General features: G+C 27.9%; 2 protein-coding genes across 2 annotated transcripts; one reads left to right on the top strand and one right to left on the bottom strand.

The window, feature by feature from the left end:
* The first annotated feature begins 1836 nt into the window (after positions 1-1836).
* On the top strand, positions 1837-8470 carry LOC122502619 (alpha-latrocrustotoxin-Lt1a-like). Its single transcript, XM_043612771.1, has 2 exons — positions 1837-1987; positions 5775-8470. Exon 2 carries the CDS (start codon positions 5876-5878, stop codon positions 8180-8182), a length of 2307 nt encoding a protein of 768 aa, XP_043468706.1. The 5' UTR covers positions 1837-1987; positions 5775-5875; the 3' UTR covers positions 8183-8470.
* A 195-nt stretch (positions 8471-8665) lies between these two features.
* On the bottom strand, positions 8666-17504 carry LOC122502618 (periodic tryptophan protein 2 homolog). The gene is made up of 15 exons (XM_043612770.1): positions 17348-17504; positions 15939-16051; positions 15736-15830; positions 15534-15662; positions 15154-15424; positions 14875-15050; positions 14573-14801; positions 11872-12376; positions 11460-11797; positions 11230-11377; positions 10948-11125; positions 9670-9813; positions 9417-9491; positions 9121-9340; positions 8666-8958 (listed from the first exon to the last, which is right to left on the bottom strand). Exons 1-15 carry the CDS (start codon positions 17363-17365, stop codon positions 8856-8858), a joined length of 2742 nt encoding a protein of 913 aa, XP_043468705.1. The 5' UTR covers positions 17366-17504; the 3' UTR covers positions 8666-8855.
* Positions 17505-17641: the final 137 nt, after the last annotated feature.

Raw genomic sequence — 17641 nt, 5'->3', positions numbered from 1 at the left:
GCATATATATTTAAATGAATATTTGAATATCGATAATAAAATTTTCGATTTATATATATGTTGGGAAATTCTTAGAAATATTTAGATATATATTTTCAAAACAATTTTTCTATTTTTCTTTGTACTATAGACAATAGAAATTATAATTTTAAAAAGTTACTGATACACTGCAGCGCATATGTAATATGCGCTTTGAAGAAAAGTATCCAATATACAAGTTTAGAATAAAAGCAGAAAAAATTTATTTATTGATATTTACGTCGCCATTCTACTTACGACAGATATATTCAATAAAAATTCTTTCGAATTATGTTAATGAAGATAAAAATGTATCTTCTTTCTTCAGTGGTCACGTGTTCCGCATAGTTTCACTACTATTTGAACACGGGACCACTGAACAACATGACTTTAAGATATAACCTATTAGCTTTTTTTGTTTATAGCCATTTTTCTTCAGAGCGGATAACAAATAAGTATATTAATGATTTTCAAATTGTAAAAATTTTTTAGTTTATTTCTATGAATTGAATATAATGTAACAAATAAATTATTTCTTCCTTATTCGCTCAATTCTAATGAAATTTGTAAATTCTTACGAAACGAATGACAAACTTTCATAAAAATAAAATAAATAAAAATGGTTAAACTTATTTTGTACATTTTATCATTATTAAAAATAAGCAAAAATATTTATCCATCTCATATCTGAATTCAAACGATATTTAATTTAACTTTACATTTTTTGTGTTTTAATGTTTACAATATTTACAATACGCCATCTGGTGGCGATCTATTCGCCCCTCCAATTTTCTTTCTTTCTCTCTCTTCAATTAACAGGTTTGAAAGAGTGGAAAAAACAAAATGGAGGAATTGAGCATTCTTACATATAGCATTTGAATTTATTTCTAATTTGCTTATATGATTATTACAATAATAAATATTAATTTTTTGAATAACTTTTTTTTCTTTTGTATCATCGCATTTTCAAATTAACGGTGTTGCGCAATTTCAAACAGTGGTCGCCAGTGGTCGCCTTTTAAAAATGGCTACTTGAACGTAAACATAATTTCAAAAGGATTTTTCTCCAAATTTGGACAATTATTGCAAAATAGGGAAAAATACCAGTAATGGTACGGTCACAGCTCGGCTGCCTGCCTGCCTGCCTGCAGGTCGTCATGGCAATACATAAGAGTAAGAGAGTCAGACAATTTAAATTATTCGTCTCCTCTCTCTTACTCTCGTGGCGGCTGCCTGCGCAGGCAGGCAGGCAGCCGAGGTGTGACCGTGCCATTATCCTGAAATTTTGTTCTTTCATTTGTGCACAAGAAATTGAAAATCCAATATAATACACGACGTCAGGAAGTAAAATAAGAAAATTAGAAGTGCCCGTTAGGTGCTGCCCTCTGGTGTCAATTTTATGTTGTTTAACTTTTTCTTATTTTACTTCCTGTCATTGTAAATCTATAAATAAATCTTTTACTTCTTGCGCGCAAATGAAAGATAAAATATTCAGGATATCTTGTATTTTCTCCGATTTTCCAATAACTGCCCGAATTGGGAGAAAAATCATTTTCAAATCAAGTATACATTTGAGAAGCCATTTTTAAAAGGCGATCACTGCGGAACACCATTAACTTACATGAAAATTCAGACAGATAAAAATTATAGCAATTAGAAAGTATAAACGTATAAAGTATGTAAATTCGATTAAAATATTATTTACTTACATTCTTATTAAGTTATAAAAAATGTCAATTCGAAATAAACAATAAATTTCGTTCAATTTACAATTCGTTCTGGTTTCAACAGAAATTATTGCAATTTTCAATTCTAGTGTTGTGAATTCTACTTAATATTCGTCTGAGGCTGAGGCCCTGACGTTTCTATCGTTTATATATTCATTGATATTCATTGTAGCTTGCCCCCCCCCGTGACACTGGTTCCAAATGGAGGCTATAACAGCGCGATGTCTAGAAGTTGCACTTTGGTAGGTGTTAGTTTTTTTTATTAATAACATAAGATTATGTATTAAATTTTATATATTTGCGTTGAATGAAAATCATATTGTTAAAAAATTAAATTGATTCCCCGGCGGTCTGTCAGACCGCTATTCTATATATAGCTCTATATATTTTTGTTGTGATTTTAAACTATGTTAATAATACCGACAGTAACAATTTAATAAATTTTTATTATATCTTTATTATATTTGTAGATAAATAAATAATTTAAGTATTTTCATATGTCGTTTATACCGTTTATAGTGTGTCATGAAAACACCAAAACAATAATTGTAGGTTATCTTGAATAAGTAAAGTTATTTAATTTAATAATTAAAATTTTAGTTTAATTTATTTTATTTCAATTTATTATTTCTAACGTACCTCTACTCTTTTCTCATCTTTAATTCAATAATTGTAAGTCTGAAAAATTAAAACTTTACTGTATAAATATACGCGTCGTATTATTATTATTATTAAATATTAGAATTGTTTTTTTATCTGTTCGAAATTATAACAAAGCCCCATAAAAAAATAAAAGTGCCATATGCGGCAGACCATGGTACCCTACCCATATGTATTTTGGTGCGCTGAACACGATCCCGGGTCCCAAAATTATCCATCACGTCAGGATTTTGAGAAAAGTGGGGGTAAAGAGTCCAAAAACGTGTTTTTGAGGGTTTTTAACATTTTTTTTCTCTTTAACCTGACTTGCTAGAAAATTCCACAAGATCTCAAATTAAAGCTTGAAATGTGCACTTCAAGACCCATACGGTAAAGACAAAAAAAAATTAAGAATTCCCTACTAAAAATAAAATCAGGAATGGTCAGACAAATGGTCAGGCCGCCTGACCACTTTAATCCAGTTTTCTTACGATTCTGGATGGATCTCGTCAGAAATCTATCACAACTGATCAGGAGGAAGTTTAAAGTGGTCACAAGTTTGCTACTATCCCCTCCTCTTTGTTGACCCCGCCCATAATTGGTGACTATTTGAGACCATTTGTATCTCATTTTTGACCATATTTTTAAGCCACTTATATTTTATTAATTAATATCAGTTTGTTTACATACGGAACAACTTGAAACTAATTCCCGGAATTAAATTAAAATTTGGACCCTACGGGGATCGAACCCCGACGCATGACCTAACCTAGTGCCTAAACTAACTGCCCTAACGACTGCGACTACCGAACCGACTTACATATTTCTGGATTCAACTGTCTATATAAAGAGCAACTGTAAAATAGTAAAATTCAATTACCAATATTATCAAGAAATCAGAATAAACTGTTAAATAATTTTTATTAATTAATTATGTTTCAATTTAGTCATAATAGGTTATGTGAATTAATAAAAATTAACATTATTAATTGAATCAATAATAAATTAAGTCTTAACTTTACAATTTGAAATGTTTCATAAACTATAATACGAATACAGATTAATAATAATTATTATTATATCTGCATTTAAAATGAATTTAGTATTTAATATTAATTTAATTTAACATTATAATTTATAATAATAATGAATTATTAATGCAATATTGAAATTTTTATAAATTTAAAATTTAAATTATTAATAATCATTATAGTAAGAAATTATTCTATTAATGATTAATAATAATTTAAATATAACTGTATTTCAATTATAATGCAAATACTTCTCATAATAAGTACTGACTGGTATAGTAAATTACTAATATTATGAAACAAAATTTATTATTAATAAACTATATTAATTAATTATTAGTAAATATACATATATCAAATTAATATATTATAAATATATACATTAAATAAATATATTAAATAATGTTAAAAGAATGGTCCGAATGTTTTGATTTATTTACCTACATTTGCTGTATAATTAATTCAATAATTATACCAATTTGAAAAATGAGAACTTTTGTTAAGTTAAAAGAACAATTTTTATAGGTTATGTGTTCACACATTTCAGAAATAGTCAAGAATTTCAGAAATGGTCAGGAATTTCAGAAATGGTCACAGCTTCGAAAATGGTGGGAGTAAAGTGGGAGGAGCTTGGAAAGTATTTGGTTAGGAATGGTGAGAAACGTTCGAAAACGTCAGAAGTGGTGAGACTGTTCAGAAATTCTGACCATTCCTGACGATTCCTGATTTTATTTTTAGTAGGGTTTTGGGAGAAGTGTGGGTAAAGAGCCCACAAAACGTGTTTTTGAGGGTATTGAACATTTTTTTTTCTTTAACCTGACGTCAGGTACCTGACGTTTTTTCGAATCTTTACTCCCACTTTTCTTAAAATTCTGACGTGATGAGCAATTTTAGGACCCAGAATCGTGTTCAGTGAACAAAACTACATTATAGAAACAACTCAGATATCAGAAAAAACGAAACATTTTTTGGGGGTTTACTTTTTCTAAAATCCTTGGTTTATTTGTCTTTTGCATATAAGTATTTTGCATATGGGTGCCAAAATTGACTATCACGTCAGGATTTTGAGAAAAGTGAGGGAAAAGAGTTCAAAAAACGTGTTTTTGAGTGTTTTCAACATTTATTATCTTTTAAGTCTAGTACACCTTTAAGATGAAAAATTAATAGGTTTCGAATCCCCTCCCTCCATTTTGAAAAAAATAAAAAAAATAACGGACATCCGACAAAGCGGTCCCTTTTCTAAAATTGCGTTTTTTAATTAATAAACCTGATTTTTTGCAAAGTTAATGGTTGGATGTTATTTTATTGAGTCATTTGAAGCAAAAAAAGAGAAAGTAGACATAAAAAAATTTTTTAAGGGACTTTATTGTAAATAATCTTAGAAAATATCGAAATTTTTACTTCTAAAAAAACGAAATTAAAAATTGTTATGGAAATTTCTCTAGTTCTTCTGGGAAGTTATTCAGATGAGAGTTGTTTTAAGTTTAGTACACCCTGAAGATAACAAATCAAAAGGTTTTGAATTTTTCAATTTTTTTGTCTAACAACGAAATAAAGTACTTAAAGTATCAATAAATTAATGAAAAACGCATGATTCGACGTGTGAGACCCTGTAGATTAAGAAAAAAGAATAAAAAAAGTTATGACATTTTTTTTTAAATTACTAAATTACGATTATCGCCAAATCCAGAACCGACAAAGTGGTTCCTTTTCATGCGGGCGTCCACATATATTTATAACTAGGCTCTGATGTCGATATTTTCAATTTTCATCATTTATTAATTTATAAGTTGATTAATAATAATTAAGATGATGAAAAAAATCGATCACTCCGAGTCAGGATTCAAAAAACAAAAAAAAAGTAATTTCTTTTGACGTTTCGACAGCACGGCTGTCCTCTTCAGAAACGTAAGAAAAAATTATAAATCATTTAAGTCACATATTGCTTATACAGGACGAACGTCTTCGTCGAAGCAAGAACGATTAGACATTTTTTAAATTAGACGATTAGATAAGAGTGTCTAATCGTTCTTGCTTCGACGAAGACGTTCGTCCTGTATAAGCAATGTGTGACTTAAATGATTTATAATTTCAACTTAGTCCAAACTCACCGCGGAAAGTAATAAATAAATAAATAAATAAAATGTTTCTTTTCTTTTTACTTAAATTTCTTTAATGTAGAAGACAAAATAAAAGTATCGCGCACAATTTAGGATTTTGTGATTTTTGTCTTTTGACCGTATTAATTAATTTGTAGAGTAATGAAAAGGTCTAGATGACGTATCTAGGCATTCTCATTACTCTGTAAATTTAAAATTTTATTTAAAAGATAACGCAGTTTTATAATTTTTTGTTACAGAATATATAATCGGATCAGACTATTTCTACTTAAGATTGTGATATTCTTCAAAAGAATTTCCATAAGTTTTATACTCCTTGGAACTTATCCTTTTTCCAATTATGGATTGGTCGAATAAAAGTAGCAGTGACCGTTATGAGAATTGCTCACGGTTCTTTTATGGTGCTGATAAATTAAAATTTATTCGAACATTTTTTAACCAGTATTCTCCCAATGAAGCAACAAGTGGGAGAACAATGATGCATGCAGCTGAAGGAGAAAAAGGGGTTGCTTTTTTCATTGCAAAACGAGATCGAGACGGGAATACTCTACTGCATCTTGCGATAGAGAATAACGAGACGGAGGTATTCAATCTACTAATTGAAGAATGTAATGTAAACGTGAAAAATATCAGACATCAAACGCCACTTCATTATGCTGCAGCTAATAACAGGATTCAATTTACAAAAGTGCTTATAGAAAATGGTGCCATGGTTAATGTAGAAGATATTGAGCAAAAAACACCACTTCATCTTGCTTTGACAAATCAAAACGTTCAATTATCAAAAATTCTTTTTAAGAATGGCGCTGTTATAAGTAATAGACATTTTAATTTATTTCGACCCCTTCATTCTGCTGCTGAAAGTGGGAATTTGGAAATTGTTAAATTGCTTATGATGAACGGATGTAATACAGTCGATGGTATAACAACCTATAATTGTCCTCTTACCGCAGCAGTAATTAGCGGTCATTTAGAAGTTGTAAAGTATCTGATGAAGAATGGTTCTAAAGACAATAAAACCATTACTGAAGATCGCTTCAATTTACTTGTAAGGTGTGTGAAACCTGACCAATTCAACATTTTTAAATATTTAGTCAGTGTGGGTGTGAAAACGAAACGTACTATATTATCTACTGCTACATATTGGAAACGCTATAATATTTGGAAATATTCATTGAAGTGTATCTCTAAATTAAATTTAAATACACGTTCTATTGAGACAGAGCTTCATTCGGCTATTCGTGCCAGAGAAGTAGAAACTGTTAAAATAATTGTAGCAGCAAGCAATGTTGAACCGAACTCTTTAGCTTGTAAATTAGCTGTCTACATTGCCGTTGAAAATAACAGTGAAGAAATACTAGAAGTTCTTCTAAATGCGAAATATTCAGTTGAAGGTTTTGAAAAAGTTAGTCCTCTTCACATTGCATCAACATTCGACAGCACGAGATTAGTAAAAATGCTATTGAAAGCTGGAGCTGACATTAATTCAAGAACTGGTGAAGGTTTTACACCGTTACATTTTGCAGCAGCTGCACTAGAACCAACTATTGTTAAACTTCTCTTAAAAAAAGGTGCCGATCCTCATATAACTTGTGATTACAATTCATCACCATTATCATTTGCTTTAAGTATGCTTACGGGACGATATGAAACTCCTTTGACCATTACTACCTTAATGTTTAAAAAGATTTTAAAAATTATGGAAATACTATTCTTTAAGGAAAGTTATCATCCTAAAGTAACAGAAGGCGACTTAAATAACATGTTTTCAATCACAAATCGTATGTGGCTTTCGAGAGACAAAAGTAAAGAAAGTACATCAAATTCAATGTTAGATGAAGAAACGTCAAACGGTACATTCGAGAACATCAGTACTTCACAATCTCCATTTGGAATGCTTAAATTAATATTTAATTACCTAAAAAAAGATAAAGAGGAACATTATTTTCTATTGAGAATAAATGATAAATGGGAGAAATCAAATAACTCTCCTGAACTGTTTCACATTTTGATGGAATACAATAATTTTAAATCTTGTTCCGAAATTGAAATACGACTTTACCAAAATTCCTATGAATGCAATTTACTCTTAATTGATTACGCGGACAGTGTTAATAATCTTACAAATGTTGAAATTCAATATAATTTCGATCCATCTTATAAACTATCTGCAGAAGATGAAACCGTTTATCTGAAATTAATAGTTGCGCGTCTATTATTACTGATAACTGAAGATAATTTGATATTGTTAGAATTTTGTAGGAAACATAATCTTAACGATTGGAGGCAGGAATGTGAAAGGCAAAAAGTTATCATGAAAAACACGAAAGTTGAATATAGCTCAAACATCTCTTTCTATGATATTTTAACCGAACGTATTGAGAGATTCTCAAAGTACACAGAAAACAAGAATTTCCTCAAAATCGTAGAATCTTCATACATCAAGTTTCCAGCATATGCTGAATTTCTGAGGATCTATGTCGAAAAATGTAGAAGAAGAAATGATCTTATGGAAGAATGCATGGATTCTATGTTTGTTATGGTTAAAATAAATTACAAAATTCAAATGTTAAACGATGATTGTAATCCAATTTTTCAATATCTTTCGGTAGCTGATTTACGAAGACTTTTAGCAGCGTGTTCTTAAAGTTTTTTCAGTTTACAAAAAAATTATTTTTGTACTTGACATAAATCTAAGAAACTTAGTTTTATAATTACTTTATTTAGTTTGCTTGTAAGTTTATCTACTAGAAGGAAGCTTTCTAATTATGACATTAAGTGTATGAAAATCACTTACTTTTCACGTGAATGATTCCTGACGCATTTTAAGCGAAAAACTTGATTAAAATTATCAATAATTCAAAAATAGTACTAAAATAAATGAATGTACAAAAAACCAAAAATGTAACAATAGATAGTATTTCTAAAAATTTTGAAAAAACGAAAATGTTATTTACATTCCCCTCAGAATTATAAGCTTATAATAAGAGAAATTCTAATTGAAGATTTTCTATGACAGAAAATTTAACTAAACTATGGCTTCTATTTAAAAAAAATTTTATTGTTGATACTAATTAGTTATTGAAATATAAAATAAAGAGAATATAAGAATAGAAAGAAAGCAAAGTAATCTCTTGATATTCAAAAATATTTTTAATTAAAATTATCTTTTGAATCATTTACAAAACTATACACAAATTATTAAAGCATCAAAGAGCAGATGTTAAATCTTGGCAACTTTTGATTTCAATTTTTGTTGGCTTTTTAATTTATGAATTATATTTCCAATTTATTTCTATCCTCTGAACATTTTGACATTTTTAAGATTCATCCAAATGAATTTCATCAACTGAAGTTTCCTGTATTTTCTTCAACTTTCCCATTTGTTTGAAATACTTCATTGTATGTTGATTATAGTCACATCTGTAAAGATAATAAATCTTTTAATTATCTAGGTTAATAATTTTAATCTTTACTACGTTTATTATATAATAATAATAATAAACGTAGCAAAGTTTAGCAGTTTAAGATTATTTAAAATTTATTATTATTATTTATATTTAATGACAAAACTTAAATACTTACAATTTACTGAGAACGTCATATTTTTCCTGAGTACTTTTTTGTAACATTATTAAAACAGGCATTAGAGTTAATGTATTGAAGAGATCACCTCGTTCCTTAAAAATAGTATTAATCCATTTTATATAAAACTGTACGTGCTTAGTAGTTTCCAATTCATCAGCAATAAACGTCAATAGTTTTTCCACATAAATATCAGGTAGATTATAAATCGTAAGGGAAACTGAAAATTTAACAATCGATAATATAAAAACCCCCAAATTTAAAAATATATTTAAAAATGGTTTTTGAATACTTACTATCACATAGAGGGACGTTTTCCACAACTTTACGAATGTGACAAATTTCACTAAGTTTCAAGGCCGCAATCAGTGCTAAAATGTAAAAAAAATCAAAGTAATGTCAACTAATAAAATAGCTAAGTTTACTGGAAAGAACTGTAACCCCAACTAACAAATTAGCGGCAGCATATTTTACTAATTAAAAGTTAATATTAAGGTCTTAAGTACATTAAACATTTTGGTTTTAATGAACATGAGTTTATAAGTTTACCTTTAGAATACTCGTTTAACTGCAAAGCGATATCTATTGCCTCTGGTGTTACTCCTAATTCAAGTTGGAAAGGGTCAAATAATAAAGCAGCATTCAAAGAGTATATTAGCAAACCCTCAGTTGTTGCTGCTGCCCAGGATTGACCTATTAAATTATACTGTTTTGTTAGTAAAACAGAATTCTCATATACATGTAGATAAAAATCATTCCCAGATACTTCCTCGAATCAATTTCACTGAATATACTCAACATTTCTGGAAGTACGTTAAAACTTTACAAAAAAAAAAAAAAAACACGTATCTTGAAGATGAAGTGAGTGATGATTTTGAAGTTATAAGTAGTCCTTTTTCTAAATTTTTTAAATCTGTCAAAAAGACAAAACTCTATTTTTATCACCCAGATAGTTGACATTGGAGTAACTATTGACAATGCAATAACATTTCATAGTTACACTGTTACCTTGATAACGATTCTGATTTTTATAATAATTTGAATTTTCTTTGTATCGATTTTGATTTTGTTGATAATAATTTTGAGTGAATTGATTTTGCCCATTTTGTTGACGATTATAATTGTCAGAACCACTCCTTAAATTGTTTTGATAATTGCCAGAGTTTGAAAAATTTCTTTGAGAGTTAACTGGTTAGTTTTTTTAATTCCTCTTATCTTATTATTACCGTTTAAATATCATCACTAAAATGTCTTGTAATTTTCAAAACAATTTCGCTTTCAAAGGGTGACGGAATTAAGTCTTTCTCTTTGTTTATTACTTTGATTGCATATGCCGACCTTGACAACTTTCTGTTTGTTTGTAAGAACCAAATTCTAAATTTGTACTAATTTTAAATCTGATACCTTCATTCCAAAATAGATTAACAATTTTTTTTTTAATGACCAAAGTGATCATCTTCTTCTTTAACTAAATTCCACCACTCTTTAGCAATTTCATCTAAACATGCTTGAATTACATATTTAATTTTAGAATTTAAAATATCATTGAATGTTATAAAATCTTGCAATTCTCCCAAAAATACCATTGGACGTTCTTGAATACTTCCGGAATACTTTGGTAATGGATACTCTCTAGTCCACGAATTTGTACCTGTATTATCACTTGTTTTTAATCCATTTATTCTTTTTCCAAATAAATTTTGATTTTCTTCAATTTTTTAAATTAATACCATTCAGTAAAACAATTTTCCCACAAAAAAATTGATTCGAGGAAAGTGTTTAGAATAAAACTTTTCGGTAAAATTGATTCGGAGGAAATGACATTACCTAATGGTGAAAACTGAATATAAAATACTCGAATTTCTGGTTTTGCACTTCTTTCGGCCATGTCTCCCATCACCACTCCAGGTAATCGGACTTTAACATTGCCACCTTCGTTTTCTTCTCTCTCCTCGATTAAACTCGCGTAACCAAATTCAGTCATTTTACGACGATTAAAAACATCCTGATATAAAAATTAATTAGTATGATTCAAAACCGTGATTTTAAGAAAATCATCAAATAATGTAGGTTTATATGGGAAATTTGAGTATTTTTAAGAGCACTTACAGAAACTGCATTTAAGGACATATTATGCGTGACTTCAAACTTCTTCAATAAAATCGACTCCTGAACATTATAGAGACAAACATTTTTCGACTGTCCGCCGGCAAGTATACAAGTTCCATCGACTGAGTAACACAAAGATGTGAATGATCTAAAGTGAATTACAATCGAATTAGTAAGTTAACGATTTGAACAGTATTCTAAATTCTAAAATAGTTGATTATAGAACTTACTTTCCTTCGAGACTCTTTTTAGCGGTAATTAAATCCGTAGTAGAACGACCACTACCTAAATCCTTCTTCCCCTCTATGTTTCCTGTTTGTGTTCCAGTTTCAGAATGGAAAAATGATATTTGACCATCGAGTGTAGCAACTGCTACTTCTTTACCATCGGGTCTAAAAGCTACGCACAAAGCATCAGCAGTTAACAGAATCGATTCATAAGTAGAACCACTGTCAATTGCATTCCACAATCTCAATGTTTTATCCCAAGATGCCGATGCTAATTGAGTACTCGCTAAATTTGGATTAAAAGCTAAACTCACTACTGGACCTTCATGTCCACTTAAAATCTGCAATTCACATATATAAAAATTTAATTTCCAAAAAAATTACCATTTATCAATTGTCTAATTCTTATACTTACATCCACCATTTTGCCAGTTTGAACACTCCATAGATAAATTTCGAAAACATTTTGACCACCCGCTGCAAGAAATTCGTCACTTGAATCAAGTGCTAAGCAGGAGAATTGAACTGGCTTTGGAGTTGTGTACGTCTTAAAATTTCTGTAGCGTACCAAATCGTAAGCACGAATACTTCCATCCAAAGATGAGGAGACAATAAACTTTTGATTATGACTGAATGTAACGTCACTAATAGAAGAAGTGTGTTCATTAAAAGTGGTGATGCAAAATCCATTGACAGTGTTCCATAATTTTACTTTTCCATCGTGACCACCTGTAACTATGTATTGACCATTTGGACTGTAATAGAGACTGGTCATATTGTTACTGTGTCCTTGCTGCTTGAGACAGTAGGATTCACTTTGCCATTCCCAGACTAATAGTTGTCCGGCATCCGAACATCCAACAGCAATCCAATCACCGGTGGGATTAATAGAAATTGTTGATATACATTGATTGGGAATGCTATAAGAATATTTATGAACAAAAATTTATTTGTTGGCTATTTTTTGAATGTAGGGGAACCTAATTTATTAATTCTATTTTTTAAACATTAACGCGGAAAATTTTAATAACTAAAAACTCAAGTTAAGGATGGTGCCTTAAACATTTTTGACATCTTAGTACTAATAATAATTTTTTTAAATTTCTCTTATCCAAGTTTCACGGCTTACACCTTGTAAAGAAACATATTTACCAAAATACAGATAAATAAATTTAATTCTACCATTAAATAACGATTAAAATAAGTCCGAAAACGTTAAAAAATGTTAATTAACTTCGGAGAAATTAAAAAATTAAGATTAGCATGCAAAATCCATATTTTTTATATATCTAACAGAAAATTTGACTTTATCTCTTCTATTTGGTGTCATTTTTTTCACAATTTTACCAGCTTTTAGGGGAAAAATAGAGATAAATTTTTTCTTTTTTACGTTTAACGCTTTTTACACTATAATGAAAAAAGGGAACGCCACTCAATTATAGACGGCAGTGTATGAAAAATTCAGATTTTCAAAGATTTAAATTTGAAACTTTTATAAAATTCAATTATTTCTAAAAATTACAATTATTAGTAACTTTTCTAAAATTCAATTATTATCTAAAACTTTAACTGAAATTAATTTTTAAATCAATTTTTATTAGATAATTTTAGGAAAATTCAATTACTTAAATACAAAAATAAATAATTTATTGAATAATCGAATATTACTAAAAATTTAATTCTCATAAAGATTTTTATCCACAAATTTTAAAATAATTGAATTCTTTTGACGAATTTTAATAAAATTTTTTTAAATAATTACATTTTTCGAGGAATTTAATTAAAATTGAATTAAAAATAATTGAAATTCTGCAATGAATTCTATTATTTATGAAAATAATTGAATTAATGCGAAGAATTTTATAAAAAAACTTTCAAATTAATTTTTTTTCGAAAAAGTTTATGCAAATTCTATTTTTAACAATTGAATTTCTGTAAAATTTTCGTAATAATAGAAAATAATTGAATACTTGTGTAAAACTTTGGCATTATTGTTTTTAAATACTTTTAATTCAATTCTTTTCGGAAATTTAATTAAAATAATTAATATACAAACTATTAAATTATGAAAATTTTTTGAAAATTATTGAATTGTATTAATTTTGTAAATAATTCAATTCTTGTGATGAATACTAATATTTATGAAAATAATTGAATTTTGCAATGAATTTTATTAAAATTCCTGAAAGTAATTGACTTTCGTCGAAGAATTTTGGTAATTATTTATAAAGGTAATTGAAATGTTAAAATTTTTTTTAGATTTTTGAAAATAATTGAAATTCTGCGAAGAATTTTGCTATTTATGAGAATAATTAAATTCTTGTGTTGAATATTGTTATTTATGAAAATAATTGAATTTTACAATTAATTTTATAAAAATTTCTGAATATAATAAAATTGAATTTCGGCGAAGAATTTTGCTATTTGTGAGAATAATTGAAATGTTGAGAATTTTCTTTTTAAATTTTGAAAATAATTGAATTTATGGAAATAATTTTAATATTTATTAAGATAATTAAATTCTTTCAAAGAATTGAGTTAAAAAATTTTTATCGCGATTACCTTTATTTTTTAAAAGAGTTTTTACTCAGATAAGGTTACTAAACAAATATATATTTCTAGAATTAATTTTGGACAGTTTTCGTATTCTTTTCATTGAGATTTTATTTGTCCTTTTTGTTGCCGTGAGAAGGAGAGCTTTTTCCATATTTTATTAGAATGCCCTTTTTGTGAACATCTATGGAATGAATTTTTTACTCAGATCTCCAATACTTTTGATCGGTATGATGTTTGTCTATCTATTCTTGATTCCTTTGAATGCTCACGTATTAAGTCTTTTGTCAATCTTTTAATGAAAATTATGAATGATCGTCTAACTTATAAAAATACATAGCAATATGCTAGGATGAAAATGTCACTGTAAAGCTTTCTTTAATCGGGTTACAAACGTTGGTTCGTTAATCATCATTATTTTGAACCTATCCAAATATTTAATAAATTTTCTGTGAACCTATTCCCCTGCTTGGACGTAGTTCTCGTAGAGATGCAAAGTCAGAGTGGTTTATTTTGTCCGATACTATAAAAATAAATAAACAAACACTGTTAGAAAATCATACCTTAGAGAATGAATAAGAATTGCACTTGGAAGTTCATAGAGAAAGAATCCTCCATTACTGAAACCAACAACAAGAATGTGATTTGGTGAATGATACGCAGCGCTAGTCAAAATTACGTCCTTTGATTCATTCCTTGCAGCGTCTGCTAAATAATGTCTTCCCAACCGTTTGTACTTCAATTTACGCACCTCATTTTTAACCTCCTCTTGTATATCATTTTTATTTGCATCTAAAACAGTATATTAATAAATTTTACCTTCTCTATATTTTATTTCTGAAGAAAAGAATTTCAAAAAGCATACCCAAAGTTTGCAATGCATCCGATTCCTCATTCAATGATAATTCCGCTATTTTCTCAGTATCTACATAATTTTCCTCATTGGGAGTATTTGTGTGTTTGCTCTTTTTCAGTGGTGCTTGATATTCTGAAAGATCCTTAGGTTCGAGAGAACACTCCCATACACAAAGGTGTCCGTTCCTATGATAATTGTTAAAAAGTGAAATAACAGTCTAGTTAATTAACATGCTGTCAAATCAATTGAAAAATTGATTCTTTAAATTGTTTGGACCTTTCCCCTCACCTGCTGATAGTAGACAAATCATAATTGTCCTTTTCGAAGAAGCATCCTACCATTACGTCAGAATGACTAGCGAATGAATAACTTCTTATATTTACTTCTTTATCAATACTGTATAATCTAGTGGTCATGTCTTTCGAACCAATGCACAATAATTTTGAATCGAAAGACCAGTCTATACAGGTTGTGTCGTCTGAAGCTCCAGTGAATACACGTTCCATTATGAAGGGTTTGTAATTCTCGAAATCGTAGGCAGAGAATTTAAATATAAATACTGTAAAAATTTTAAAAATATTAACAATGATAATTCGTTCAGAGCCCACATATTAACTTTGTGTTTCGATGGGTTTCTTAATCAATTTGAAAATCAACAAATTACTTACCATTATTTTCTTTGCATACAGCAAAATGTTTTCCATCTGGAGAAAATTTCACACTTCTCACTCGTCGTTTAAAACGATGTTTATGAATTATCATTTTACTGATCATACTTATAAAATGTGCATCACCCTCTAGAAAACAAAATTTTGCATTTGAGAGCAAACTGTTGGCAGTAGTACAACTGAAATTATGAATTCTATTTACCTTCATTTACTGCAATTAAAATACATCCATTTGGTGACAAATCAAGAGCATTGTAATTATATTTACTTTCCACAGGAAGAGTTGTGGATTTGTCACTGGAAGTAAGCATTTATGTTAATAGAAAACAATTACTTGGTTTTAAAAAAAGAAAATTCTTTTTGTTTTCTCATTAAGTTACCTCAATTTACGCTACTTTTACTTACTTTTTCAAATCATAAATTGTTATACGATTTCCCACTGGACTAATAACAGATGTTCCATCTCTTGAGAAAATTAAATCTCCAGCAGAGTAAACCGTCCCAAGCAAATTGCTAAACTATAAATTAAATAGGGACGCATGAATAATCTCTAGAAATCATTAGTTAGAATTTTTAAATGATTGAATTTTATTTATTAGAATTTTCTTTTAGCAGAATTTAATTTTTTTCGAATTTTTGTCTAATCGATTTTAAATTAACCCGAATATTTACTTTAACAGAATTATAAATACTTGAATTTTTATTTATGAGAATTATCATTTAACATAATTTCCATTAATGGTACTTTCTATTAAAATGAATTCTTATTTACAAGAACTCTTCTTTTACATTATTTCTACTAAGTCTAATTTTGAAAAGACAGAATTTCCATTAAAAGAATTTCTGAAAAATTTAATAAATTTTAAAATTTAGGATAATTACAACATAACATAATTTTTTGCACAATTTTAATTAAAAATTTTCAACACGATTGTTTTCTCCAAAATTTTAAAAATGATTCTTAAAAATTTTAATGTTATTATTTATCGTATGAATTTGAGTTTTCGGAAATATATGTAATTTGAAAATTTATAAAAAATAATTGAATTTTTAAAAAATTAGAATGAATATAATAATTTAAACAATTTAAATTTTTATAATTAAAATTGTTCAAAAGTTGATTATCAAAAATAGTCATAAAATTTTTTAAAAAATTAATTATTTTCAATTATATTTCACAAAATTTCAATTTGTCTAAAAATTTTTAATTATACACGTATATTTTTCAAATTTAACTATCGTAAAAACATTCTTTAAAAATATAATTTTAGAGTATTGTCTATAATTATTTTTAGCGCTATTAAAAATTGAAATAAGTAGCATTTTATACTAAAAATGTGGTATTTTGTTGCAATATTTTTAAGAAAAGTAAAAAAAAGTCATAATTTTTTAAAACAAGTCGAAAAAATTTCAATTTCTTCAAAAAACGTTTATTTATTTATTATTTATTTATTTTTTTATACAAAAACAAAAATAATCAGTTAACACAATTTTATAAATTGTATTTAAATTAAATATTTATTTGCTTATATAGTTATATCTTTGGTTAGAACTTTACACATTTTAGGTTAAGACTACTTATTTTGCAATCACTTTCTTTCATTTACTTTCATGTATTTTTCAAGAAATAAATATAAATATTGCTATTTTAAAACATTTACTGTTGACTAAGAATTGGAAAAATTAGAGACACATTATAATTTAATAAAAAAGATTGTCTTTAAATTAAAATCTTCTTAAATTTTTCTTGACAATTTGAAACTATCATCTACACGAATATCAATTGCTTTTAGTAATAAAAATAACACTCTTACCTTGTAATTGCATTTCATTTTTTCTCCAATTTGATATTTCTAAATAAAATCAAATAAACAAATTGTTTAACGAAAATTAATGTTATTTGTTTACAAACAGTGTAAATTTAAAGACCACATGAGAATACATGTGCTACTGAAAATTGAAAATTTTACCGGAAGTAGCAGGGCTGAGTAGTGCTTTACAAATTATTAGATAGCAGTTAAGGGTGGAGTCCCATGACAGCGTTTTGCGTTGCGTCGTAATGGGAGAGAAAAAGACGCAAATATACGTTTGCTGCATTCTCTTCTCTC

The sequence above is a fragment of the Leptopilina heterotoma genome, unplaced genomic scaffold (genome assembly GCF_015476425.1).
Source record: "Leptopilina heterotoma isolate Lh14 unplaced genomic scaffold, ASM1547642v1 Lhet_235, whole genome shotgun sequence".
NCBI classification, from domain to species: domain Eukaryota; kingdom Metazoa; phylum Arthropoda; class Insecta; order Hymenoptera; family Figitidae; genus Leptopilina; species Leptopilina heterotoma.
Note: the sequence above shows the minus strand (reverse complement) of the source record. Positions and strands in the feature narration are given on the sequence as shown.